This window comes from Athene cunicularia (assembly GCF_003259725.1).
Source record: "Athene cunicularia isolate RWA chromosome 3 unlocalized genomic scaffold, athCun1 chr3_part1, whole genome shotgun sequence".
Taxonomy (NCBI): Eukaryota; Metazoa; Chordata; class Aves; order Strigiformes; family Strigidae; genus Athene; species Athene cunicularia.
Window position 1 is genome coordinate 118,254,951 of NW_020799097.1, and position 26,095 is coordinate 118,281,045.

Consider the following 26,095-nt stretch of genomic DNA (forward strand, 5'->3'; position numbering starts at 1 on the left):
GACTGCTGCAGGTAGAAAATCCCTCTTCCTTGGTGAAGTGGGAATCAAATTATAAAGGTGAGCCTTTGATTAGGGAATCAGACCAGACCTGGGAAGCCAAGAGTTTTACCTGCTGAAGGAGATCTAGGTTTGGTTCCAGACTGACCGAGTGCTCTTGGGCTTAGGCCAACGTGCTAAGCCTTCCTTTAGACCAGTGGAACAACCCTTAAAGCCCTGCTTATGGGGCTCACTGGCTGTGAGTGCGTTAAGTTTCTACTCAAATTATCCTGACAGGGCAGCGAGGTGAGATCCAAAGTAGTGCCTAACACAAGCAGAAATTAGGTTGTTCTATCCAAGAGTGATTTACCTCTCTTCCCCTAAGCCTTTGAGCACACCAACTTTTAGATGCCTCAAGTTTTACGGCTGTGTAGGCCCAGAAATACCACTGTCCAAACCCACCTTTCTCCTTGTAAGGTAATAATACAATAATACAGCTGAAGTAGTATTTTTTGCATGCAAACTTTTATTTTGCTTACTGAGCAGGTCACGTGCAGCATTTTGTCTCCCTCTCTCCCCACTCATTAAGAAGACAAAGAAAGACCAGTTCCCCGAGAGCAGCATCCCATCCAAGTAAATGGAAGTGTGGCGCAGCTATGATCAAACATCGTGTGCATGTACCTATGTAAAAGCTGCTCTCACCATCGGAGGAGTGTTTCAGGAGTAATGCAGAGTATTTCCTATTCATACAGATTGATGTTAGCCTCCCAACTAGCTTGGGAAAACACAGCAAATGTATAGAAGCTTGCTAACTAGAGGACAACTAAATGTAGTAAAAAGAAAGTATTTTTGAGAGGCATCAGAGTAGAGTGGTGCAGCATAAAGGAAGGTTTCCCATCCGCTAAGCATCACCCATGTAGCATGGTTTCTTCTTTTGACAGGGCTGATTCCCGCCCTGCAGACTGCACGCAGCACAGATGTCAACCACTGCCCAGGCCAGGCCTGTGTTTTTCTGATTCAGTTTTTTTTTTTTTTTTTTTTTTTTTTTTTTTTAAGTTAGCCTCCCTCTGAACGTGCACAGCTATTTTCCTGACAGCCTCAAGAGACGTCGGGAGAAACGTTGGGCACTCACCCTCCCATCGCTCGTGAGAAGGATGGAGTCGCTTTTGATGTCGCGGTGGATGACGCCTTGGTTGTGCAGGTAGGACAGGGCTCTCAGGACTGACAGGCAGACGGTCGCTATCTGCTCCTCATTCATCCTGAAACAGCAAGGTGGAAAAAACAAGCTGAACATTTACAAAGACAGCAGGAAAGGGGAGCTGGAGCGAAGAGGCACAAGTTGCCCTTCATATACAGATAGCCAGGAGATCTTTTAGGCAATGGCTCTGTGGGGCAACTCTCTGGTCCTATTTCTGTTCAAAAAAAGGGAGATGAGGGGTGAGGAACAACTCTGCAAATGAGGTCTGAATAAGTCTCCCTGAAGCACTAAAAAAGCAGAGTTTACTATGTGATGTAGCTTGTTTCCCTCTGGGAAATAACGGAAATGCCTTATTTACAGTAAATTCACTGCTTGCCAAGGAGGGTAAATCACTACTGTGATGGAAACAGGCATGGAACACATATGAGAAAAACCACTCTTGATTGTGCAGACAAACCACTGGGCCCTGGGTGTAGCTCTACTGAGAGCACTTCTCTGCTTTGATACCTTCTATAAAAACATTCAGCGTATTTCAGTGGAAAAATAAACAGCAAGAGTCCTCATTTCTGTGCACAGGTGCAAAATCCCATCCTGGAAGAAGCCATCTGCCACAGCACAACAGCGACAGCCAGGAGGGATCGTACGTCCCGGTACCACTGCCCCATTGTTGCATATCCCCAGCATCTCTACTTCGTGAGCAGAAAAATACCCGTGGAGGTTTCTGCTTTAACTCTGTGTGCCATTTGCAGTATTTTAGCAAAATCTTTGAGGGAAGGTCATGCAATGAAAAAAAAAAAAAGCAAAACCCCCCGAAAACCGCAAGTTTAAGGAAAGTCTATTTTGAGTAAAAAAAGATGACAGCTCTTAAGAAGTGGTGTCCTGGGAACATCTGTTTGCCATTAAATTCCTGTCAGAAATATCTAAGATAGAGCTTTTAATGTTTTGGGGAGCAGCAGTTAACAAATGACTTGCAGCACTGTCGTTTATTTCAGCACATCAGCTAAGGCAACACAAAAAATAAAATACCTGTGTTACAACTCTGGTTTTGGTAGAATCTAAGAGCGTCACTAAACTATGAAAAAAGACAAATGTTCTAATTTACTACTCCTTGCTTTTCTTCATGCTCACCTAAATACTCTCCCATTGGTTTGGTTTGGAAATTTTTGGTTTTTTATTCAAGGGGAAGTAAATTAGATAAAGAATTAATCTTCCTATCTCATTTTATCCTGCTTATCAGGAAAAGATGAGTGAAGAGCAGATGTAAAGAGGTCTGTAAAATCTAATGTCTCCACTCAGAAGAGGAAGAGCAGTTCCGTAACTACAGCTTTTGTGCTGGCGAATCTCCTTCTTTAAAGGAACGATATTAACTGAAATATGGGAACAAGCTCCGCCGTAAGCACAAATATTCTGATATAAAAATACTTTCCCCGTTATGTTTTAGGCTTGGTTTGCAGTTATTTCTGAAAGCATGGCTATGTGGGTTCCGAGTATGGAGAGAAATCACCCTTAGAACTGACGTAGTTATGACAGCAAAAACAATACAGATCACCAAACAGAGAACAGAAGGTATTTTTTTGCCATTTTAGGAAGTAATGGATAAAAGTCATGTTGCTCCTAAATTACATCCTAAAGCACTAGCAAATCCTCATCTACCAGCAAGCCCTTTCAGATATTTTTTTCCCTTCTGTTTAAAAAATGCTGGTACTGACAGGAATTCTTCTGCAGTGGCTTATTTACGCTGGTGAAGTGAGCATGCTACAGTGTAAGTGTGTGTGTGTGTACTTATGTATATACACACACATGCAGATATAGCTACACACATGCACAGATACATATTTATGTATATATTCTTCCCACTTATATTGTTTTTATGTTTGTATATATGATTATACAGCAATAAATACACATATAAAAGTAGATGTATAGAGCCCGGAGGTACCCAGCTTTCCTCGGGAGGAGGTGAGGTGCCAAGGGCACGGAGTGGAGGCATCCACGAAGGAAAACCAGGGCACCTCCCTCCCTCCCCCCTGGCTTATACCGCGGGTTTTATGCTGCCCACCCAACCCACCTCGTGTGAGTCACTATATCTGTCAAAGCGCCGCCCTCCAGAAACTCCATCACAACCCACAGCTCATCACCAACAAGGTAACTGTTGTACATGTCAACCACATTTTCGTGATGGTAATCTCTCATGATTACAACCTGTGAGGAAGAAAAAGATCGTATGTGAATTGCTACCAAGCATTATCTGACACTTGTTTTGACCTTCTTTTTCACTTTTCTCTTTGGGCGTAGTAAAGGTTCTGCTATGAATCACATCCTTATGCCAACATATAAACAAAATCAATATATTTACATAAAAATAACAGTCATTGTAAATGCATTAGGAAGAAGGAAGAATCTTTAGTTGCTAAATTACAAGTGGTAGATAATTGGGTTTTTTTCAGACTGCAGGAACACTACTGTTTATTTCATTGCTTTTTTATTGCCAGTTGCTTTCAGTACAAGAGAGATGGGGTTTTTTGACCCCATCAGTCACTCAACCCATCAAAATCTTCTTCATCATGTATCAAATGGTACTTTTCACAGAATTTTAAGAGAATGCTGGTAATATAGGGGATATTCGTAAGACAACTTAAATCCCACATCTAAAAGGGACTGTACAGAACTGGGACTGCAGTAAGAGCAGCCCAGCCAAGGCTTCATTATCGACAGAGGAATTTCAGTACCGCTAAAAAGAAATTTTCAGAAGACACGAGTGACTGGAGCGTGTCACGGAAGCAGCTTGGTCCAGCACAGCATGTAGGACCTGCTTCAAGATGTTACCACTCAAGAGATGCTCAGTTAGAGCTTCACAACACAATTCAGTGTAGTCTTCCAGCAGAGGCAAAGCAAAGCCAGGCTACACAGTACAATCATGGACTGTGCAAAGGCAAACTCTAAGAAACTTGTTTGAAATTGTTAGAAACTAATATTTTAATTAAATGTTAGAAATTAATATTTTGATTTAAAAATGTTAAGGTTTTAAAGAAACCAGTCTGTCATGTGCTGAGGGTAGATCCCTTTATACCTAAAACACAGGAAACAAATGACAGAATCAGGTTAGTTCTCACAAGAGGTTTTTGGGGACCTGCAGTGTTTTTTGGCATTGCTCAGCTTATTCACAAGTGATCTTGAAAAGGGAGCAGAGGACACACACCACTAGGTTAAGGGAGTAAGAAGTAAAATTGGAGAAGCTCTTGTGGAAGCAACTCTCAGCACCAAAAAACTGGGTGAAAAAACGGCAAATGAAAGCCAGTGTTCTTAAATTTCAAATAACGTACACGGGGTAAACAATCTTCCCCAAGCAACTGTGAGCTCTGAACTGGCTGCAACCGCTCAGGAAAGGAGATGTGGGAATTAACACAGATGGTTCCATGAAAAAGGGACTGTCAGTGCTTTGCTTAGTAAGCATCAAGAAAGCAAAGGGACTGCCAATGGTTGGGAGAGGAAGGAGGAAGGGAAAAAAAAAAAGCATGTATATGCCAGAAGACGGTGCACATGCTTCTTGAATAGTCTGGTTAGTTTGGATCCTCCATCTCAGAAGAATAAACTACAGCAGCAAACAGGGAGAAAAAGGCACCTGATACGCTGCACGGAGCAGCTAATAGAGATTTCTTAGATGTTTACTGTGACTTCCCACAGCATTATAGGCTTAAAGCCAGGAGAAGATGTAGCTTATTTGAAACTGGTCTGGTTATATAATATTTATACAGCATAGATGCATGTGGGACTCACCACCTCTTTAAGGTATTAATTTGGTTCTCGAGGTTGCTATTTGGCCCATGTCTCCTCCTGTTGAACCTACCACCTGAGAAACCCCTCGCACCACCCAGAACAACATACCTCATTAAAAAGCAGCTCCCTTCTCTGCTGTTTCCTGAGATCCATCTTCTTCACGGCAACTTGCTTTCCTGTGTGCTTCTCGGTGGCGATGCAGACGATCCCCGTGGAGCCCTCCCCGATCTTGATAAAGTTGTCCAAGTACTCCCGAGGGTCGCCGGGGCTGACCACAAGCTGCAGGGCAGCTCTGAACTGTTCGTGGGACACCCTGGAGGGCTGCTGGTCTGAGGAGGATCCCCAGCTGGGTGGAGGATAAGCACTTGACGTGATACTTGGCGAGCTGGGGTAGGAGGCAGTGGAAATATAGGGAGAGCTGGGCTGGAGAGACGGCTGGTGATAGTGGGATGCTTTGTGGTAGACCAGAGGGTACTGGTAGCTGCTGCTTGAATAGCTGACTTTGCTCTGACTTTGAGGTAGCTTTACTGGGCCCCTGGGGTAGGTGTCCGATCCGGAGAGCGGTGGGCTAACGACCAGCTGCGCTCGATCATAATCCACCTGCAACACAAAAGCAGATGAGTGAAGGCGGGTGAATGGAGCTTTCTTGCTGTCCATCCGCTCGGGTTGTTTCTGGCACCTCCGGAGATCCTCGGCAGGTGCCAGCACAACCGTGCTCCCGAGTGTACCCATACTTCTCAACATGACACTGCTGCACTGTATCTGAAAAGGTGGGGGTTTTTTTTAGTGCTCTGATCAGCACTAAAATGAAGCCAGGGAACATCATGAGATCTTTTGTGCATCTCAGGATCATTCTTCTGTCTGGGTACCTGTTTGTAGGTACAATAATCTTTGTTTAATGAAAGCGTATGCTCCAAAAAGTATATTTGCTCTGTATTTGCAGGCTCTCTGGGCCATTTCCTCCAAGACCTCATCCCTTTCACAAACAGCAGCCCTTTGGCAAATTCCAATTTGTGTCTTTCCTTTTGAAGACCAGTAAGTTTTTGACTCTCAGCCCTTAGTCTTTTCTTATGCTCTCCTCCAGCAATTCAGGGATGACCCAACCTATTCATGCAGAAGCAGCAGTACCCTGAAATCCCTGTCATCTCCTGCCTTGCCCCACTACTGGCTGCTATTCGAGTGACTGCATACATGAGTATGATGAGGAGCCTAATTCAATTTACCATTTCTTAAATCGTTTTCCAGAGTGACACACAACTGCAGTGTCATGAAACTGCTAATTTTCACCTGAAATCAGAGACAATCACAGAAGAAATTATCCCGATGGGAGGCCCTGTTCATTTGCAGGTTCCTTTCTTATTTTCCAAGCTTTTCTAAGCTTCTTACAATGAAAGCAAATGCATACTTCACATTCAAAAACATAATAGTTTGCTTTTATCCTAACTAGAAAAACAAAGGATGTAAGACAACACTCACACACACACACACACACACACACACACACAAACCCAGCACAAAAATACAGGGTTTTTTTCCCCCAGCAAAGAGCATCTCCACAGTTACGATACAACGTATGTGAGTCCTGGCGACGTGTGGTGTCTCTTGGGGCAGGGGGGGTGGTTCGACACAGGCTCATGATGTAGCACAATTACAAATAATTATGGCAATGAGTTCATGTAATCAATCAATTTTGGTGGTGGTGCACAGGGGTGGACAGAGCAGCAAACTCTACACAGCTCATGGTTGCTACTATTACTGCTGGCTGCCGGCCAGGAGTCCCTGATCCATGTTAGTTAAATGCACATTAATCTGAATCTGGCAGTGTAATCAAGGACCCAACTGAACTGTGAAATTGAATTCTGCGGTGGAACATCATTTGACCGTTTTATGCTAAGACTGCAAAAAAAAAAAAAAAAAAAAAAGAAAGAAAGAAAAAAAAATCTGCCGCAGCATCAATTTATCTCTGTAGGCTGCTGCACAGTGAGGAGGAGTTTCTAGCTGGAGTCGCCTCGGTGCAGGGAGAAAAGCCTCCGAGCACAATATTATATCAGCACTTTCCTACCTCATGCACGAGCCTGTCTTTTTACTTCGCGTGAGGTTTAGCAGGGAAGAGGGAATGCCTCTCTAGAGGGGCTGCTCAGAGATTTCCCTTGGAAACATGAAGCTGGAGTCTGTTCCCGCCTGAGACTCGCACGCTGACAGCTCCCAGCCATGTGGAGCATCCAGCCAGCACGTAACAGGGTTGTACAGCCGCCTCCTAGGATGCCGGGTTTGTTAAAGCAAAACATCCACATGATTACAGCTGTAATTTCACTTACTCCATCAGGCAGGGGTAGCCATAAAATAGAAGGGGGTCAGAGACACCATGGATTTCATGAAGGACATTACATCTGCCAAACTAATTAACACGGGGAAGTGCTCAGATGGTTTGGTGGAGGGAGGGGAATTCAATCTAGCCCTGTCCTATATATCTGTGTATGTAGGGACACATAAATTACTGCTCTGGCTGTAAATATACCATTTTCTTTTAACTGTTAAGATGAGGAAAGCCTTGTTTAGAAATTCAATCTGGATAAATCCATACTAATGAATTATTTGAGGCTTCACCCATGCCTGATATTTCTGAGCACATCTTCAGCTTAACACATTGGCAAAAGTAAATTCCACAGTGAAATTTTAAAATGAAAATTCAGTGGGCTCGCTCAGAATTTTTGAAAGCTTTTTGCAGTACGATGTAAACCCATTCATGTCCCAAATCCCATGAAATCTTACAGAAAAATCAGGAGCTGTAATGAGTAAATCAGCTGAAGCTCTCCTCCGAGGCTGTGTCCTGACACAGTGCTTCACATTATGGCAAAATCGAACACACTTTATTCCGCTAATAATACCATTTCTGCTACCGAATGCTGTTACCTACTGAAAAGAAATTCTTTAGGTACTACAAAGGAAGGAAGAAGCCAGTCCCACGCTCATTTGAGATCAGGTCAAAGGAGCAGCCGAAGCTCTGACACGACATCCATCACATCGCCGTGGTGCATGGTGATACTGCTGCTGCCGGCTGGGTCGCTTCAGTGGCCTTCACACACTGCCACGTCTTTTCGTTGTTAAAAGGACGTACCCACTGTGTTTAAACTCATTTCAGTTTCCACTCAGAGGACAGCGATGCCCGTTTTGTCCTGCATGAGGAGGAAACACCTGCTTACTCCTAAGGGGTTCCTTCCCTGCACCCTCTTTCAGCTGAGGGGGTGTCCCCACGCGCTCTGCGGCGGGGCTGCGGCAGAGATGGCAGCCGCAGCCCTGCAGCCAGAGCCCACACCCTCCTCTCGGGGAGCTACAAGCCCCTGGCGAGATGGGCTCACCCTTCAGTGAACGGGAAATGGATTTCTGTTTGATTAGGTTTCAGTTTGCTGAAATAAAAGGTGTGGAAGGGATGGTCAGTAAATCACATGGAGGTTGTAAGGGGAAAGGTCACTCTCCAGTGGTTCACTGGTAGAAATCTCCGAGACTCCCTGTTCCGTGCACAGAGGCAGCACTCGCAGAAAGCTACTGGCATGTGGATGAGAAAACAGGGGAAAAAAGATAGGGTTCCTGATAGTAAAGGCTTGGCTCTGCCTTCAGCAGGCTGGAAATGTCCTCCTGGTGCAGAGTACCCGCAAAACACAAAGCAGAAAAACGGCGGTACTGAGCAGCAGCCAGATTAGAGAGACCTCTGCTACGTTACAGCAGTAAGAGGTAGTGAAGGGGAGAGAAGAAATCATGGCCCCTTGGAAGAGGGACAGGAGATGGTCATGGAGAGCTGCTACTGTAAAATGTCTGGGAAAGGAGCTTTGAAATAATAAGATCCAGTGCAAAAAGTTAAGAGGGCTGCCTGCGATGAAGAGGAGGGTGAAAAGATAACATGCAGTACAGAATGTTCAAAAACAAGCAGACCTGGCAGGATGAGTTTGATATTGTGGGCCAGACCTCATTGCCCTCTACAGCTACCTGAAAGGAGGGTGCAGAGAGCTGGGGATGAGTCTCATGAACCAAGGAACAAGCGATAGGACAAGAAGGAATGGCCTCAAGCTGTGCCAGGGCAGGGTTAGACTGGCTCTTAGGAATCATTTCTTCCCAGAAGGGGTTGTGGGTGTTGGAATGGGCTGCCCAGGGCAGGGGTGGAGTCCCCATCCCTGAAGGGGTTTAAGAGTTGGACTGACGTAGGGCTGAGGGATCTGGTGGAGTGGGGAACTGTCAGTGCTGGGTTAACGGTTGGACTGGATGATCTTCTAGGTCTTTTCCAACCGAGATGATTCTGTAATACCAAGGAGACTCCACTGAACAAAGCACGACGTAATCTCTGTGCTGTGAGGGTAACAGAACAGTTGCTGTGAACCCATGCAAGTGTTTCTGGAGTTAGTCTGCAGGAATAGGAGAGAAGGTGGGTAACATGAGGGTGGATTAGAGTGGACCAAATTTGAGCCTCTGGCTTCCTACACCTCCATGGTCCCACTGCATGGTGGTGGCCAAGCCCAGAGCACTGAAAGTCTTCTGATGTAGCACCTCTGAAATCACTGATGATGAAACAGGGTAGACATTTGATTTATCTGACCTCTGTCACCTGCAAATAATACTGGATAGTGCTCTTCACATTTACAAGCCAAAATGAACATCTATGGCATTTTGAAGCCATACATTTGTGCCTACAGACTTTTTCACTGCTTACTTTTTAATTATTCTTTACAGCCAATCTAATTTGTAAAGTATCTGATTTGAGACCTGATTTTCATTTAGTAAACCCATTTGATGAACCATTATCTTACTAACGCCTTCCTGAAAAGAAGACTCCTCAGCAATCATCCAAGACAAGAAACTGCTATTCACTTTTCTAGGAGCTGTGGACAAGTTTGGGAATTGAAACTACTGCATTTAACAGTGAATCATCAAGTTTCAATACACCAAGGCTGTTAAGAGTGTTTTTGATGCTCTGAGGAGAGGAACAGCTCACAATGAATCTTGCATGGAGGCTTTTTTTTTTTTTTTTCATAAAAGTTGTTACTGCATTTTAATGGGATATTTTTCAAAGTGTCTGGAGTGCTCTCAGTCCTGTAAAATATACCTCTGTCTTCTGCCCTATTGAATGCTGTAAAACTGGCAGCATCAGGTGCAAGACAGTCTATGAATTACTGGATTTGTCCTTCTCTTTTCTAAACTCTGACAAAATGATTGCTTTCAATGAAGGCAATGGCAGATAGCTCATCTCAGGCTTTCCTCACAGCTTCCAGAATCCATATTTAATGCCACACTCCAGTGCAGTTAACTACCCACACACATCCCTCCCACCACATCCCAAGCTCAGGAAAGGCATGCAAAGAGACCTGGTAACTTTTCTACTCCCTCCCCTGATTTATACTCAACCCCCGAAGCCCAGCTCTGCGCTTTAATGCAATGCAGAATAAAAACACATGGCCCTCCCTTTACTGATTAGAACTCTGCACCCCAGGATCAGCAAAGCAGCCAAAACCTGAGCAGGCAAGACACAAGAATGCCTCCACCATAGGGCTATCATGGACTTGCAGAGACCTGAGACTTCTTCTGGTTCTGCAGTTGGACAGAACCATGTTCTCAGTGCACAGAGCCAGTAAGAAAATGCACCATTCAGACCATCATTAAATAGCAGAGTTGATCTCAGCACCTAACAAGCTACCTACCTCAGCACGGTTGGTAAGTCACAGCAACCCAAGACTGTTTCAGTCCTGGGAAAATGAGCCATCATCTTGGCACCCGTTGCTAGGGGAACTTCGTAATATTCAATGCAATCTACACTGAAGAAAAAACTTCTCTTGCAGAATATTAGATGTTTAAGCAGGTCATCATCATAGATGTGTAAGAAAAGTGTTATTCTCTTAACTGAATAAACAGTTACAGCAAACTACTGCAAGTAGGGTAGGACAGCTCGTATGGGTAATATTCCTCATGTGACTTGCAAAAGGCAGAGCAGGCCACAAAAATCTGTGCAGAGGAGCTGCTTGCAGATATTATGGTTGAAATGCTTTCTTGCACCTTAACCTTTTTTTTTTAACATCTAAAATGTCTCAGGTGAGATTAGCTGCTTTGATTTAATTTCACTGCTTAAAACCAAAGCACAGAGGAGGAAACCCCTACTCTCATTTAGCAGTAAATGGTTAATAAACCTTGTAATATAAATATAGCTTAAATACAATACAAATAGTAAACCACAGAGGTTTCAGCCTTGCAGGGTAACTCTTCAAATACAAAAGTGATAACAAACCAGAGCGGCTTCTCATCTCCTGCCCAGCTCTGCGCAGGCGTAGGAACTCCTAACGACACAAAAACTGCCAAAGAACGTGGGGTTATTGGGAATCCCAAATAAAACTCCCAGAAGCTGGGCATCCCCAGATCTGCCTTTTGATAAATATCTTAAACCCACCAGTCCCTGACATCCATTTTCTGACACCCAAGTAAAGCAGGTGGGTTTTCACACCCGCCAAGCAGCAGCCACGCAACTCTCGGGGAGGCTACTCAGCATCACACCAACAAACATGGCTCCTTGCCCCTAATTTTTTGCACACACTTAAATTTTTGCACCCCCCTTCTAGAGAGGTTGATCCCTGCCCCAGCAGCACTGTCACCAGGGATGTCACGTTACCTTGGGAATGCCTGATGCGGTTTCGGACAAGCGGGGGTAGGTGTAGGAGCTGTAGGAATGTCCTTGCTGGTGTGTTTTAAAAGCGCTTGCTCCATAGGGCATGGCTGGCTCCTGCAGACCAGAGCCTGACCTGGACCTCTGCCTCATTGCTGGCTGAGGGCTCGCTGGGTCCACATAGGATGACTTTGGCCTCTTGTCGTAGTCATCCTTGCCCAGACCATGTCCCCAGTCGCTGTCGCTGTACTCCAGCCTCTCCTTGGGACACTCGCTCTGCACTGATGCTCGGGACGGGGTGTAAGGAAAAGGATCTCTATAGTCCAGGGAGGATCCGCTGGGGATCCGCTGATACTCCAGCTTTAGGCCACCATATTCCAGTGGTTTGGGCTTTGTCTCCAGGTGTGCACGGTAATCTGGGAGGAACTTGGCGAGGTCCGACTGCAGGGGTGTCACTTCCGAATAATAGATGTCCCGGGAAGTCACCTTCATCATGTGCCCATTCTGCTTGGCAGCATAGCTCCCTTTGTAGTACCTGTCTAACTCTTCCCCGTAAAGACTCTTGTCTTGGTATTTTTCCACAACATAGTCTGTTGTAGTGTCTGATTCACTGGAGTACTGGGAATACGTGATATAACCATTTTCTTCCTGGTGCCTTGACACATGGTTTGCGTTTCCTTGGTGGTGGGTGGGAGGACTTTCCTTCCGCAGGGAATTGGATCGTGTCACTGAGATATTGTCAAACTCTTCCAGCAGGCCATTGATTGAAGTATCCTTTCGAGGCTTATTACCTCTAACAATAGTCTGGGAATAAAAAATTGCTTTGATTAAATACCAATCTTCATTTAATATCTGACCAAGAAAACCACTGAAAAGAAAAAAAGTCTATGGTTCAACCCCAAAATACCCGTAGCAATCTGTTAGGTTCTTCAGTCACTACCTCAGAATAATCCATTGCTAGAAAAAAAAATCTCAATAAATACTTACAACAGAACAGGCAGAAATGAGTGAAAAAAGAGGGGTTAAATTCAGTGTACATCATAAGCTGAGATTTGGCATGCAACCCTAAGTCATTCTTAAAAAGCCCAGTTTAAGAGGTGGGTGGTCAGCAGCCAACAGCAGAGATGTTTAAAACCACTACTTATTTTTTATTTGTTATTATTCATCATTTGTTCATTGTCTACATCAAGTGAAACTGGTGGGCTGAATCTGATTTAAAGGGTATGGATAAACTAAACTAAAACGGTTCAGCGGTCACTTCTGTGTGTTATTTTAACAAACTGCTGGAATGGAAAGTAGCATATAATTTAGTAGGCATGGGGTTTGGCCTTTCTTTGCAAAACACATCCAGGTATGTTCCTGGGTAGCAGAAGTACCGCTGGGGATAGCCTCTTAGTTAACAGTAAGAGACGCTTGGGGAAGAGGGAAATCACTACATCTCCTTCATACAACACAGCATCCAGCAAACCACTGCACACAACCATGGCTTTGGGACATCCACATCATGGATGCCATGTGGTGGCAGAGGTGGAGACCCTGTTTGTGTCCTAATATTGCAATGTCCTCTGTAGATCCCCCAGCCACGGATGACAAATGTGTAGGAGCACGGCACACGTGAACTTGTTCCCACGGACTGCCCACAACCCCCTGCCCATCCCTACTCTTCTGTCCAAAACACTGGTGCTCTTGGGAGGAGGGGAGGTGAGCAGTGCTTGGTTACAGCTCTCCTTCACGAAAGATTGACTATTTTTAGCTAGTAGCATCTGAAGATTGTAACAACTTGAGGTTGCATCCATCTTTCAGGAGTTGACTCCCACTGAGTGCCGCTTCACGTTTATAAACACCCCAGCAGAGTAAGATGTGCAGATTAAGGGCCAGGGCCATAAATCAGTGCAGCTCTACTGAAAACACATTTGCTTTGCTGATCCGCTTCAGTTCTATATCTACAGCCGTTGTCTTATTTAACTTGCTGATTTTTTCCATGGTGACTCTGATCAACCCAAGGAGACGTTCCTCTGCGAGTTGCAGCCTGTCCAGGCTGCACGCTGACTGTGGTGTATCAGAGGCTAACCGTGGCACATGACGCCAACTGTGGCGTACTGGACCCCGACCACAGCACATCAGGTGCTCACCACAGCGTCCAGCCTGGCCACCGGGCCTTGGCTCAGTGCTGACAGAGAAGGCTCCCCTCCAGACACGGCAGAGCTGCTCAACCCCAGCCTGAAAGCACGCAGGGACTCAAGACTTTGTCAAAACACGCATTTCATCATAATAAAACCACTTTTTCACAAAACCAACAGCAATGTGCTTCTCTGTTATTCAGCAAAAGGCAGCTGAGAAAAGCCGGGCTACAAGCAAAGCAGTCCTGACCTCACACTGATCCCTGCTCTGATTTATGTCCGTAATTACTTGCCTAGTTTGCTATTTTGAAGCTAGTAATACTGAAACAATAGGACAGCAAAAATAAGGGACAGCAAATAGATCACTCCTTTCGCCTCCGAAGCCATTCAGCAAGACGAGAGGAATTGGTTTAATTCGGCTACAGCCTCTTTGGCAGGATGACTGCGTGATCATTCATATTTAATTATCACATAATAAACCAGCAACGCTCAACAATGAAATGCTTATAATTGAAAACAAGATTGAAATACCCAACTGCCACCCTGCTTCCCCTGTGCAAATGCATGCCAAGGACTAAAATGCCAATTTAATACTGTCCGTGGGACTGGCCTTCACAAAGGAGAGATGTCCTGCAGCAACCTGCGTTGTGGCTGCACAAAGGGACCCTGGAGCCAGAGGGAGCCCCTGGGAGTGGAGCAGCCCCATTGGTTATAGAACAGAGTTTTCCCTCTGCCTCTTCAGGCAGATGCTCTCTGGAAGCAGGATTTTTACAGACACCTTCAGAAGGAAAATTTAGAAGAATGCAGCTGAGGATTTATCTGTTAGGGAATTCACTGATGACTAAACCCTGCAGTTCAAGGATTTTCTGCAGACAGGCACATGCTTAGGAGTCAACTTTTTGATTATGAGGATTTAACAAAAGTACTAATAGTAAAACAGTCTTGTAGGAAACTCCTATTTTCCATAAAAAGCATTTTCCACCAAAGCCCCAGTCTGATCAAGCAGTCTTGGTTAGCTGCAAGACCCCAGTGCCATCTCATCCCAGCTGATGAAGTTTAAAGGGATTAAGAACTAAAACCCTTTTCTTCCAGCACTTTTGAGGACCACCGCTGGCAAACACTGACTTGCAAGGGTGATGGCTGTAATTCCTGTTTGCTTCAGGCTCCTCTCTACAAGAAAATGTAAAGGGCCAGTGCAAACGGAGGATAAAACTCACTTATTTCAGAGGCACATTTTCTACAGAATACTCAGTGCTTTATTACTACTAATAACAAGTATTAATACTATGATGTTTATGATAATTAAGTTATGATAATTATTTATTATTAACAACAACAACAGTTTTTCTATTTGCTTTGATTTGTCTTTAAATTTAACACTTCTCTTACGTGAAAGGACATACATCTCGGTGAGATGCCCCTTTAGCTACATCAGTCAGCCTATACGAGCTCGATTTTTTCCAGGGAAACATCTACCATTATTCCTGTCAAAAAGTGCTAGTGTCCATAGAGCAGATAATTTGGGAAATGTTTCACTGAGACCCTGTGAAATACGCTATAGAGTCAAGTATTTTGCTATCTGAGTAGAACTTCAGATGTTTATACAGAAGTCTGAAATACAGCGGGTGCCTCCCTAGTGGGCATAACAATTTACTAGGCTTAAAAAATGAATTAATATAGGTATCATTCTATGAGTAATAAGAGTAACTGCTCTGTAAGGATGCCCACAGAGCACTGAAAATTAAAAAATAAAATCAAAGAAGATGTCAAAAAGATTGAAACATATGTTGTGCCATGTTAACCTGTCCCGAAGTAATTCACTACAGAGAAAGTGTGCGCCAGGGGCTCACCAGCACCCACAGCTTTCCTGGGAAGTGCAGTATTTGCAGAAAGAAGCCAGAGACTAAGAACAGCCATAGCCATGGCCCAGATTCCCAAACCCAAAAGCCTAATGTTAGCACCAGGGCCAGAAGTACCCAGCTTCAGTGGAAAGACCAAGTTGCTGACGTGTGGGTCTCCATTTCGGAATGTAGACTCGGGTGCTACATCGGTGAGCAGAAGGAAAACCTCCTGGGAATGAAATACAATGGCAGGAATCACAAAAGATGGGAAATTCTAGCTCTAACTTAAAAAACAAAACAAAAACCTTGAAAGAAAATGTAACAGGTAAAGGCTACATCAAAAGTGATATAACCATGGTTATCCTGGTAATTAGTCTCATAGGAACTAGTTTTGGCAATTTTAAAGGCTTTATAAACTGAAAAAAAACAACTTGTGTTTCCATATAAGGAGGAAATTCTATTTTTATATATATTCTATATCTATTTATATAGAATTTTTTTCTTTTTTTTTTTTTCTGAAACACTTACTGGTTTCCTCATTTTTAAACTTAAGGAATTTTCGAAGTTGCTGCAGGTAAAGTAGATAGTTAAAAGTAAAGCATTATTCGCTAAGGTTGGTGGGCTAAGATTTATGAGGCCTTTGTTTCCAACTATTGAGACTGTGTAACAGAAACATGTACAACACCCTGGCACGCATGAAAAACAGAGACTGAGCTCTAGGGCAAGCACAGCTTTCACTGGCTTCACCATGGAAAGATGGGATTTGCTGTAGTCGATACCCCATGTTTATTAAAGGATGTTTTTCAGCGCATTGTGCAATTTAGGAGGGATCAATGCTAAAACAGATGAAGGAGTGCTGGCGAATTTTATGCTACCGTTACCGCTGTACATTAAAATCAATGGGGCGCAATCTCTGTGAATTAAAGCGTGGTACTCTGAAGCTGTAGCTCTCATTTCATTTCCATTGCTCTCTGGACAGGTTTGGCGTTTGCTCTGGAGCCCGGTGACAGTAGACATCCTTCATGGTGTTTCTGTAGCGGCCTGTCCTCCGGTGATAAGCTATAATGGATCTGTCCGTAAGAAATGCTGTCTTGCCTTGTTTCCAAAAGGAGATGAAAAACAGCTTCTGCACTCAAATACTGTATTAACCTTGACAATAATGAAGTGGGTAATTAACTGTTTTGCCCTAATACGACCTTGCATTTACTGTCTTTAAAACTACTATACTTTACACACTCGTTAAGAATGTATCATCCTTTGTCCTCCCAGAGCTGTGTTCTCAGAAGTCAATGAGGATTTAAAATCTCTGTGATGTGCAGGGTGAAAAGAAAAAAAGAAAAAGAAAAAAAAAGAGGTCTATTAAGGAAATGTGCCTTTATCCCTTTATCTAAACTCTGATTTTGCTTCTAGCTAGCTTCTCCCCTCATCTGTGTTACACATAAACTAAAAGCACAGCCTATGCATACCTGAAAATAATTTTTTTTCTTAAGAAAAGGTGCATAAAGCACAGCTGGTCTAAGTAATCTAAGTGTAAGTGATGGACGTGTTGGTAATTTATCTTCCTGTGTTGCAAGACATTCAAAGTATTTGAAGCTGTGTTCATGACACCACATTTTACTTCTCAGCGTAAGAGAATGTGAACAGCACTACCTTGGGGAAAAAACTGATCCTTGCCATCAAGTCGGAAGGAAAACTCCAGCTTTCCCTGTAAACAACAGAATTTTATAGCTGTAGCCAAGAGTGTAAGAGGTGTCAGGGGTCTGCAGCCGATCTGTTCTCACCAGGGGAACAGGCTGTGAGATGTCAGACCAAGAACAGTCCTTAGAGGACCTCAAAACAGCTGGAGACCCTCAAAACTCCTGGAGACAGCTACAAGCAAAAACCTGCTTTTTTGTGCAGTCCAGGGCCAGCATGAAGTGAGTCTCTCTCCCTTGTTTGTGAGGCTAAATTTTAAGTCCGAGCATGCATCTTGAGGGCTGACGCAAGGACCAGGCTCAAGGGGGAAGATGGGAGATGAGAGATGAAGACTGGCTGACAGTCTCCAATGGCTGACTTTACATGGCTCAATAAATATGCTGCCAGGGAGAAAAAGCAATGGCAGCTGAAAGCCCAGCAACTGAGGAGCTCAGCTGGGACCCAGGAGAGCTGTTTTCGAGTAGGATGGCCCACTGTTTTGCTTAAGGTTTTTCTCCACTGAATATTCACTTGAGTATAACCTCTAACCTCTGAGCCGCCTCTCCAAACAATGGTGTCGGAGCTACCCCCCCGATCTTACTGTGCTCCAGCTTTGTGAGAATGGACTGAAAAACATTTCTGGACCTCCATCCCCCCTTCTCCCCACCTGATGTTGGTTGGCATCATGGCTGGTTGTGCTCCCTATGCTCATGGCCGAAGTGCCTAACCAGTGGTACGCTGCCATCTGCAGGAGATGAACTTGTGCGTCAGCCGTGGACATTAGATCACAGCATCAAAGAATTGTCTAGGTTGGAAAAAACCTTGAAGATCATCCAGTCCAACCATTAACCTCACACAGAACATTCCCAACTCCACCAGATCCCTCAGCGCTGGGTCAACCCGACTCTTCAACCCATCTAGGGATGGAGACTCCACCCCTGCCCTGGGCAGCCCATTCCAACACCCACAACCCCTTCTACAAAGAAATGCTTCCTATTAGCCAGTCTAACCCTGCCCTGGTGCAGCTTGAGGCCATTCCCTCTTCTCCTGGCGCTGGCTCCTTGGCTCAAGAGACTCATCCCCAGCTCTCTGCACCCTCCTTTCAGGTAGCTGTAGAGGGTGATGAGGTCTCCCCTCAGCCTCCTCTTCTCCAGACTAAACCCCCCCAGTTCCCTCAGCCACTCCCCATCAGACCTGTGCTCCAGACCCTGCACCAGCTCCATTGCCCTTCTCTGGACACGCTCGAGTCATTCAATGGCCTTTTTGTAGTGAGGGGCCCAAATAAAAGAAAGCACACAAGCCTATTCTTTGGATAAAAAGGGTCTGGAGACAGAATTAAGGATTGGGTCTGTGCTGAAGTCACATCCCTCTCCTCTGCATTTCCTCCCACCCAATGCAGGTGCAAGTGTCTTGGGGAACTCATTCATACACTGCACCTCCCAAAAGTCCCAGGGTTAGGAAGTTGGCAACTTGTCCCGTAGGTCTTGGCACGGTGGTCTTAGCATTGGGTGAGCTCTCCATGAAGCCAGCAGACCTACTCCTCACCAGCAGCCACCCCAGGACTCTCTCCCTTTGGGTGCCACCTGCTCCCACCACGGGCACAGGGTTCCTCTTTGTAACCATGCCTACGCTATGTCTATACGGTTGTACCACAAGGGACGTCACCGAATGTATTTGCCCCTTTGAACTCTGAGACAAGTTTCTAGCTGGTTGTGGGACCACCAAACTTCACCCTGAGACAGAACTGGAGATAATACCAACTTGTGCAAGTTAGAAACAAGTGCTGCATTTAGGCAGCTGTCTCCTGACCGTGGCAGGCAATAAGCAGATGCAGCCAGATGGATGGGCCGGCACCAAGCATACACCTCATTTCCCCACAGCAAAACAAAACATTAACCTAAGTGAGAAGTTTAGGGTGCTGGCACCATACAGAATTACCCTAGAAACATGCCTTTTGCAATAGAAACTCATCAGATGCGTGGCGAGAAACGGTGCTGGATGGGAAGAGACATCGTTTATCACGCTGCATCCTCCAGTAGTGTCCTATGGGATCTGCTCTAGTTTTGATCTACAGCCTGTCTACTAAATGGCTATTACTCAGAGTTAGTCACAAGGAATATACAAGAGACAGGAAAGTATGTCAGAACATTTCTTCCTGAAGCCTGTAATTTAGAGCTTGGTTTACACCTGGAAGCCTCAGAGTTTATATAATTTCTGTTATTAATTCCTTCCCGATGCTATATATTCTCATTCACCCCATAAAAATAATTTTTAAAAGGTTGTTTCTGGTATCACACAGTTCCCTCCTAGTGGAAGGAGTTCTGCAGGTTTCATCAGTGTTGAATGCCTCAGCTGGGTGCTCCCTGGACCAAAGATGCACTTCACACCATAGAGTCAACCAGCATAACCAGGAGCATGAGACCGTTACCTGCCCCTTGCCATGAAATGTCTAAGCATGTGAGCCATGATCCCACCTCACAAAATTTCTCTAATCCCTTTCTAGGAGGTCCAGAAATTCCTGTTTGGGACAGCTCTTAGGACCTTTCCCATGTACTGGAGAAATTACACAAAAATGAAACCCCCCGAGGCAAAACCCAGCCAAGCCCACCTCCATGGTTTTGCTAGCTGGGACCACCAGGGGTGCTGCAGGATGTGCCATGTGCCACATCTGGGATGTGCTCATCACCAGAGCTGACTCAACATCACTGGATACGAAAAAGCAGGTTTTACTCTGTCCACCCACTATCATTCAACAAGTTTTTCACCTCTGGACAGATACTGGTAACAGTAGAGCATACAGTTTCTGGTTTGTGTTAAGACAGAAGAAGCAACTGATACCTGTATTGACACCTTGCTGCAGGGAACACTGTGCTTTCCAAGGGGAAAAAGTCACTGCGGGCAACATCAGTTCAGAAATACCTCCCTAAGAAAAGGCTGATTTGCCTCTTCTGTATGGAGTCCCCCCCATCATTCTGGTTTCCTTAATATCGGACTAGAGATGATGAGCTTGGGGGAGTGTCATGCCGGGCTATCCAGGACTGTGCCCTTGTCTCTCTACTAAATTCAATGGAGTGAAAAAAGAAATCATTCTCACAATTTCTCCTTTGGAGAAGGGATGGGTCCAAGAGACTCTTTCCCGTGCATCCATTTCTACAAAAATATCTCCTGCTTGCTTCTGCAAGAGCTACCCGGGTGCTGCCCTGGGCTCAGCTCTGCAGTGTGTTTTGGTGAGGCCTGTCCTTAGGGGCTAGACTGAACAGGTCAGAAGAGCCCTCATCATTAGGTTCCCGCTGCTGCAAACCGCTACGTGGAGACCCACAAAATACACCCATCTATGCTGCAGTCACGTTTCTGAGTGCGCATCGGCATCGCCAAATTTTTTTTTTTTTGCTGCACAGCAAAGTCACTGCACAGCAGAGAGCTGAGCTTGGTCATACACAGCCTTCAGATGCATACATCCAACACTATCACATTAATTAACCTAACACAGGATAGGAGAAAAGCTGGGAAAACGTTGACATGGCCACATCTTAATTATTGAAGGATGTAGATGATGATGATCTACACTGATGATGTAGAAACAAAATTTAGTCAGCCTGAAAAACACGTATTACTCAATGGATCAAAATAAAGATACAGCTAAAAGTCTGAGAGAAGGGTAATATACTCAACAACAACAGTAGTGCCAGCTGTTGAAAATTCTTCAAAAGTAAAATGATGGAAAACTATAAAAAAAAGGCTAACCAAAACAGCACTGTGTAATTTGTCACCCTTCACAGCAGTCTTAAAAGTTAGTTGCCATAACAACAAGAGCAACATTTCATTATAATCACATTCACCAGTAATTCTTTTGACAGTAACTTTAACAAAACATTTAGTTTTAACATTCCACTTAAATATCTACATTCTAATAACTTTTCGTTCTTCTTTTCTTTTTTTTTAAATACACAAACATGGTTGTTACATGTCATGTAAAATGCTATTAGAGAGTATTATAATGTCAAAAATAATGATTCTGGATCTACTTAAAACACATCAAGTACATGCAATTTATGTACATAACATGTATAACAGATCTCAGACATACAAAATGAAAGTGAAATGTGAATTAAAAGTTTTACTTTGAGGAAGTTACTGTACTTATTAATGATACAAGCACTTCACAGGGAGAGGAATAGAGAAATCTCAAAACCACAGAACTGCTATTTCATAGGCCATAGCACATGTCAAAATTTTCTTTTATCCTAGAACGGAATGAAAAACCAAAATGTCCCACAAGATGAAATTCCTCAAAAACATTAACTGCGGGAATTTTAACTGCCCTCTTAAGAGTGCTGCATTTTCCTAAGGCTGATGGCAATCGTTTCACATAACAGCACACAGAGTGGAACAGCTAAGCTAAAAAGCTGTATCAAATCACATCTAAGACTGTAGGTTTTTGGGCCACATTCTGGATAAAGTCTGTCCATCAATGTCAAACTTTCCTATTTTGTCCATTTCTGGCAGGAAAAGAAAAAGATCACTGACTCGGAAAGCCTGTGGCCAGCCCTGCTGATGAACACCAGACATCTTATTCTCCCCCTTTCAGAACCACGTCAATTGCTTTGTGCTAGTTTTTCTACTAGCACATTGCCAGTACCTCTGTGCTAGTAGAATTTTCATTTTTTTCCCCCAGGAAGTTGTAAAGCAAGCTTATTAAGATTTACTGAGGTATAGCTGTGGTCCAGAATGCATGCAGCATCCTGGGGGGTTATGGGGAAACCCTGCAGTGGCAGCACCTCAAAGCTTTCATGCTGGGCTGACTTCAGGGGCAGCTAAAAAATACAAAAGCGAAGTTGGGGGCGTTTGGGCCATATGACAGAAATCCTTCCTGACAAGAAACACAACTCATTTTTAGTTTTGTAACACCAAGGCAGCAGCAGACTGGAACCTGTGACATGTCACAGCTCCAGGACTAAAGTTCACTGCAGGAAGAGCTGTGTGTGGCTTGAACAGGTTTACATCAAAATAAAAAGAAATAAGGGCAGTTAAATATAAAACAATAAAGCTCCAGTGTCTCTAACTGGTACTTCAGAAATCTGGGCTTGCAAACTGGCTTTTGCCTGGATGACTTCTGTGCCATGGGAGAGACGTGGGAATGATGCCTTTCACACTACAGCTCTTCTTCCTCAGCCACGATGCAGGTGCAGGGAACAGGAGATGAAGCAAGAGGTGGTAGCAATCCTGATGCCTCTTTCAGTTCTGACATCAGCGTTTTCTAAGCAAAACGCATTGCAAAAATGCATCTTAAACCCGGGGTGAACTGACTCTACTGCCCAGCGTTTTGAGCTTGGTGCCACCATTCACATCAGTGGATAAGCTGCAGGGAGGTGGAAAAATTTTGGCCTCTAGAGGAGCCCAGGGTTAGCCCAAAAGGCTGCAGAGTTTTCTGAAGCCCTGTCTGCAGTGACAAGACAGACATTACCACCCTTAACGCTGTATCTGCCAGTTGTCCTTACATCTAACATTTGCAGCCTAGACTCTTATTTTTCCGGGTTTTTATGTGGGGGAGGTGTGAGGAAAATAAAACCCACTTTTTTCAACAAAGGCACGAGAAATCACAAGAAGTAAACAAACACTCAACAACCACCTTCCCCAGATACTTCAGCTTTGATAACCTATTGCTGTGCTTTGTGGGAGCTGTGGGTCTCCCACGCAGTGCTGACGCCAAGGCGCCCATTGACACTGTTTCTATGACACAGAGTCAGTATTTTACATCTATATGTGATTAGTGTTGGGAACCGGTGGGGCACAACATTGTGTGAGTCTTCCCAGGGGCTGATACGCATTAAAAAAAAAGTATTTCTACAACCAAGGCACATGACACCATCGGAGATTTTACTCTAGGGGCCACAAAGACATTGGGGTGGGATTTTCATGGGGAGAGGTGCCCCGCAGTAGGATGAGTGGTGTAAAAGACAGTGCCCCATCATTTCAGCCTCGCTCATCCCCTTATACATTTATTGTTAACGACCACCGTGATACAGGAGCACCGCCTGCGGCTGTGGAGAACACAGTTTGCTCTACACCAACAAAGCCAATTAAAAAAGCCTGAAGAGAGGGACAGTCTGTAACTCATGAAGTCGCACCACAGCATAAGCCGTCGTTGTAGCTCAGATGACATCTCCCCAGATGAAGTTCCCCTCATGCCCTAAGCATGCCCATTAACAAATGCAAGGTTGATGGAGCATTAACCCAATTAATGATCCCAGCGCTTTTTTTCTTAGTGAAAGATTTCTGGCTGTGGTCTGATTGAGCTTTTCTGAAATATTTAAGTAAATTCCAGTGTGATAAAATTTTATGCTAGGGAAGTAATTGCCTTCATCTGACAGCTCTGACAGTGGGGCGCTTGCTTAAGAGGGCAGAGGCGCTTGGGTCACCCCGCTGTGGTTGCGGTCATCTCCCTGCTTTTAATAAAATGAGGATTTTGACAGTCTGATAATTTAGAACAAACAGTTTAAACTCTATTACTTTTTGATGTGATTTACCACTGCGCAGGAGGTTTTATATATTTATATTTTTTATATTTGCTTTGAAGACAAAGCCGACATTTCTGTTTCAGAGCGTACGGAGGCCAGCTCGAGAAGCTCCCTGCACTCTGCAAAGCCGTGGCGCAGCGTTGTGAATTACCCTCCCACTTCATAAATCATGAGGCGAAGGCAGTGAGCAGAAGAAGCTGCTGCTGAGTGCCTCAGACCCAAGCACCACGCAGCCAGCTTTTCGCAGATCGATGGGGCTCGTCTCTGACCACTCAGGGTTGAGGCAGTCTCTGCAATCACAGCCCTGTGTATCTAGGATTAAAACACCAAGGAAGAACGGGATGATGTGTGCGGTGCGCTGGCCATGCTGGCAGGGAAGGGACTGTTAAGGTACAGCAGGAGAAATAACCCTGCAGCCAGTGCCGTGCTGGAACCTCAGTTCCATAGCCTTAAAAAACAGGGAGGGAGTTTCAAGGTATTTCACTAAAACTGTGTGTTCCTGGCCACATACATGTTAAGGTGTGCTTTTTAAAACGATTGATGTCTCTTGAGTATTATGTGCTCCTTCATATTCTGAAACGTCACTCTGATTTCAGAGAATTTAGGAATTTGTGTTAGCAAAATAAAAACACAATATAATTTCATATATATTGTAAACTGCATTATTCTTTCTTCCAAGAAAGTGTATTAATTCTCATTTTCAAGGACAGCTATGAAATGGGAAATGCAGCAGTAGGAATGCCCTAAGTAAGTGGTTCTAACTCCCACTGAGCAATTTTCACCTGCAAACATGGACATAAAGCCAAGAGTGCCCCTGTGCAGAGATCTATCAGTTAGGTCAAATTTACAGGGCAGGTGAGAGGAAAGACATGATGAGCTTCCTGAACGGATGTTTTAATTATTCACTCTTGTAAATGAGAAGTGCAAAGCAAACACCTTCTTGACAGGAACTGAGGCAGAAGATTTGAGAGGATGCTCCGTAGCAGAGTAACTTGCAGCGGTGATGCCCGGCACAGCACCACAATATCTCATTTACAAGAAACTGCTGAAACATTTCTAGGGTAATCTCAATTTGATTCAATTTGCTGGTCTGCGTTGCTGCCAAGTGTACTCTGTCCCCAGCGGCAGATTGGTCCTGACATGCTTAATAAATTAATCTGCCTGACGAAGTGCTGCTCGCTCCTCTTCCTCCGACCTGCCCTGCACAGCATGGGAAGTAGGGAAGAAGGAGAAGGACTGTGCAGTCACTGCTGACAAGAGAGAAATGGGGCTGCTTCCCCTGGCCTGAGGTGTGGGATGGGAGTCAGACCTGATCTCCTGCCCCAGAGTGTTTCCCTGGGGTGGTTCATAAAAGCTGGCATGTTTAAACTAGTTTTCTACACCTATATATCCCAACGCTCCTGGAAAGTGCTATTTCATATAGAAGTATAAGTCTTAGCAATAAGCATCTTTGCTTGCGCTGTGCTCAGTGCATTATTAAATGCAAACTAGGACACACATAGCAATTACTGTTTTATTCAGATTACAAAACTGTAAAAATTGAGTAAAATTCACATTCTCTTGCTATTCTTTTAACTATGTGATTCTGACAGCTAACTAAAGCCTGTTGGATCAGATCTTGGCAATTAAAAAGCAGAAATGCTCATCCTAAATATTTCTCTTCTGTTCACTTCTCTCTCAAAAGACCTGTTATCTTTTTTTTTTTTTTTTTTCTGGCCTGCACAGTTCATCCCACAGACAACAGAAAAGGCATTGAAAAGTCTCTGCAGGCAAATCAGTTATTCCCCTGTAATATACAGCACTTGTCTGGTGTAATTGGATCCTGTGTGAAGGGAAAGACAAGAAAGAGCAGCAAAGCACTTTCAAATTCCTAGAGTCACCAAAGCCCAGATCTGATCCTGTCAGAGCAGGAGATAGAAAAAACACATTTATACCTGGAGTTTGGCTCCACAGGTGAGCTGTTTGGCAACACTTATTTCCCCCCTGATCCTACTATTCTTTTTGAGCTAAATGCTGCTGGGATTGAATAAATTTGGTTGGTTATAGTATAGCATATAATTTAATGGGACTATAACCAGTATAGTTTATATTCTTGGACTACAACAGACCAAAACAAGGTTATTAGTAGACCTAGGAACAAATATATCATGGAGATGTGCAGAATATGTAGTTACTTAATGATTATTGTCATTACATGGTTAAATGGAAGCATCAAACACTGCCCTAGTGCCGATGTGGAGTGCAAATGCTGCGTGACCAAATTTATATGGAAATCCCCTCCACAGGCCTGTTATGAAGTGGTCTAAAACCTCTACCTCGAACAAATACTACTGCGATGGCCAAGCAGATTT

General features: G+C 44.2%; 1 protein-coding gene across 1 annotated transcript in view; it reads right to left on the bottom strand.

Annotated features, from left to right (window-relative positions):
- The window catches only part of PAK5 (p21 (RAC1) activated kinase 5), an 82,583-nt gene that overhangs the window by 8,505 nt on the left and 47,983 nt on the right, over positions 1-26,095 (bottom strand). Inside the window, exons 4-7 of the mRNA XM_026845476.1 lie at positions 11,598-12,395; positions 5,060-5,551; positions 3,243-3,376; positions 1,109-1,235 (exon numbers count right to left, since the gene is read on the bottom strand). Coding sequence (XP_026701277.1) covers positions 1,109-1,235; positions 3,243-3,376; positions 5,060-5,551; positions 11,598-12,395 — 1,551 coding nt within the window. The remainder of the gene's footprint in view (positions 1-1,108; positions 1,236-3,242; positions 3,377-5,059; positions 5,552-11,597; positions 12,396-26,095) is intronic.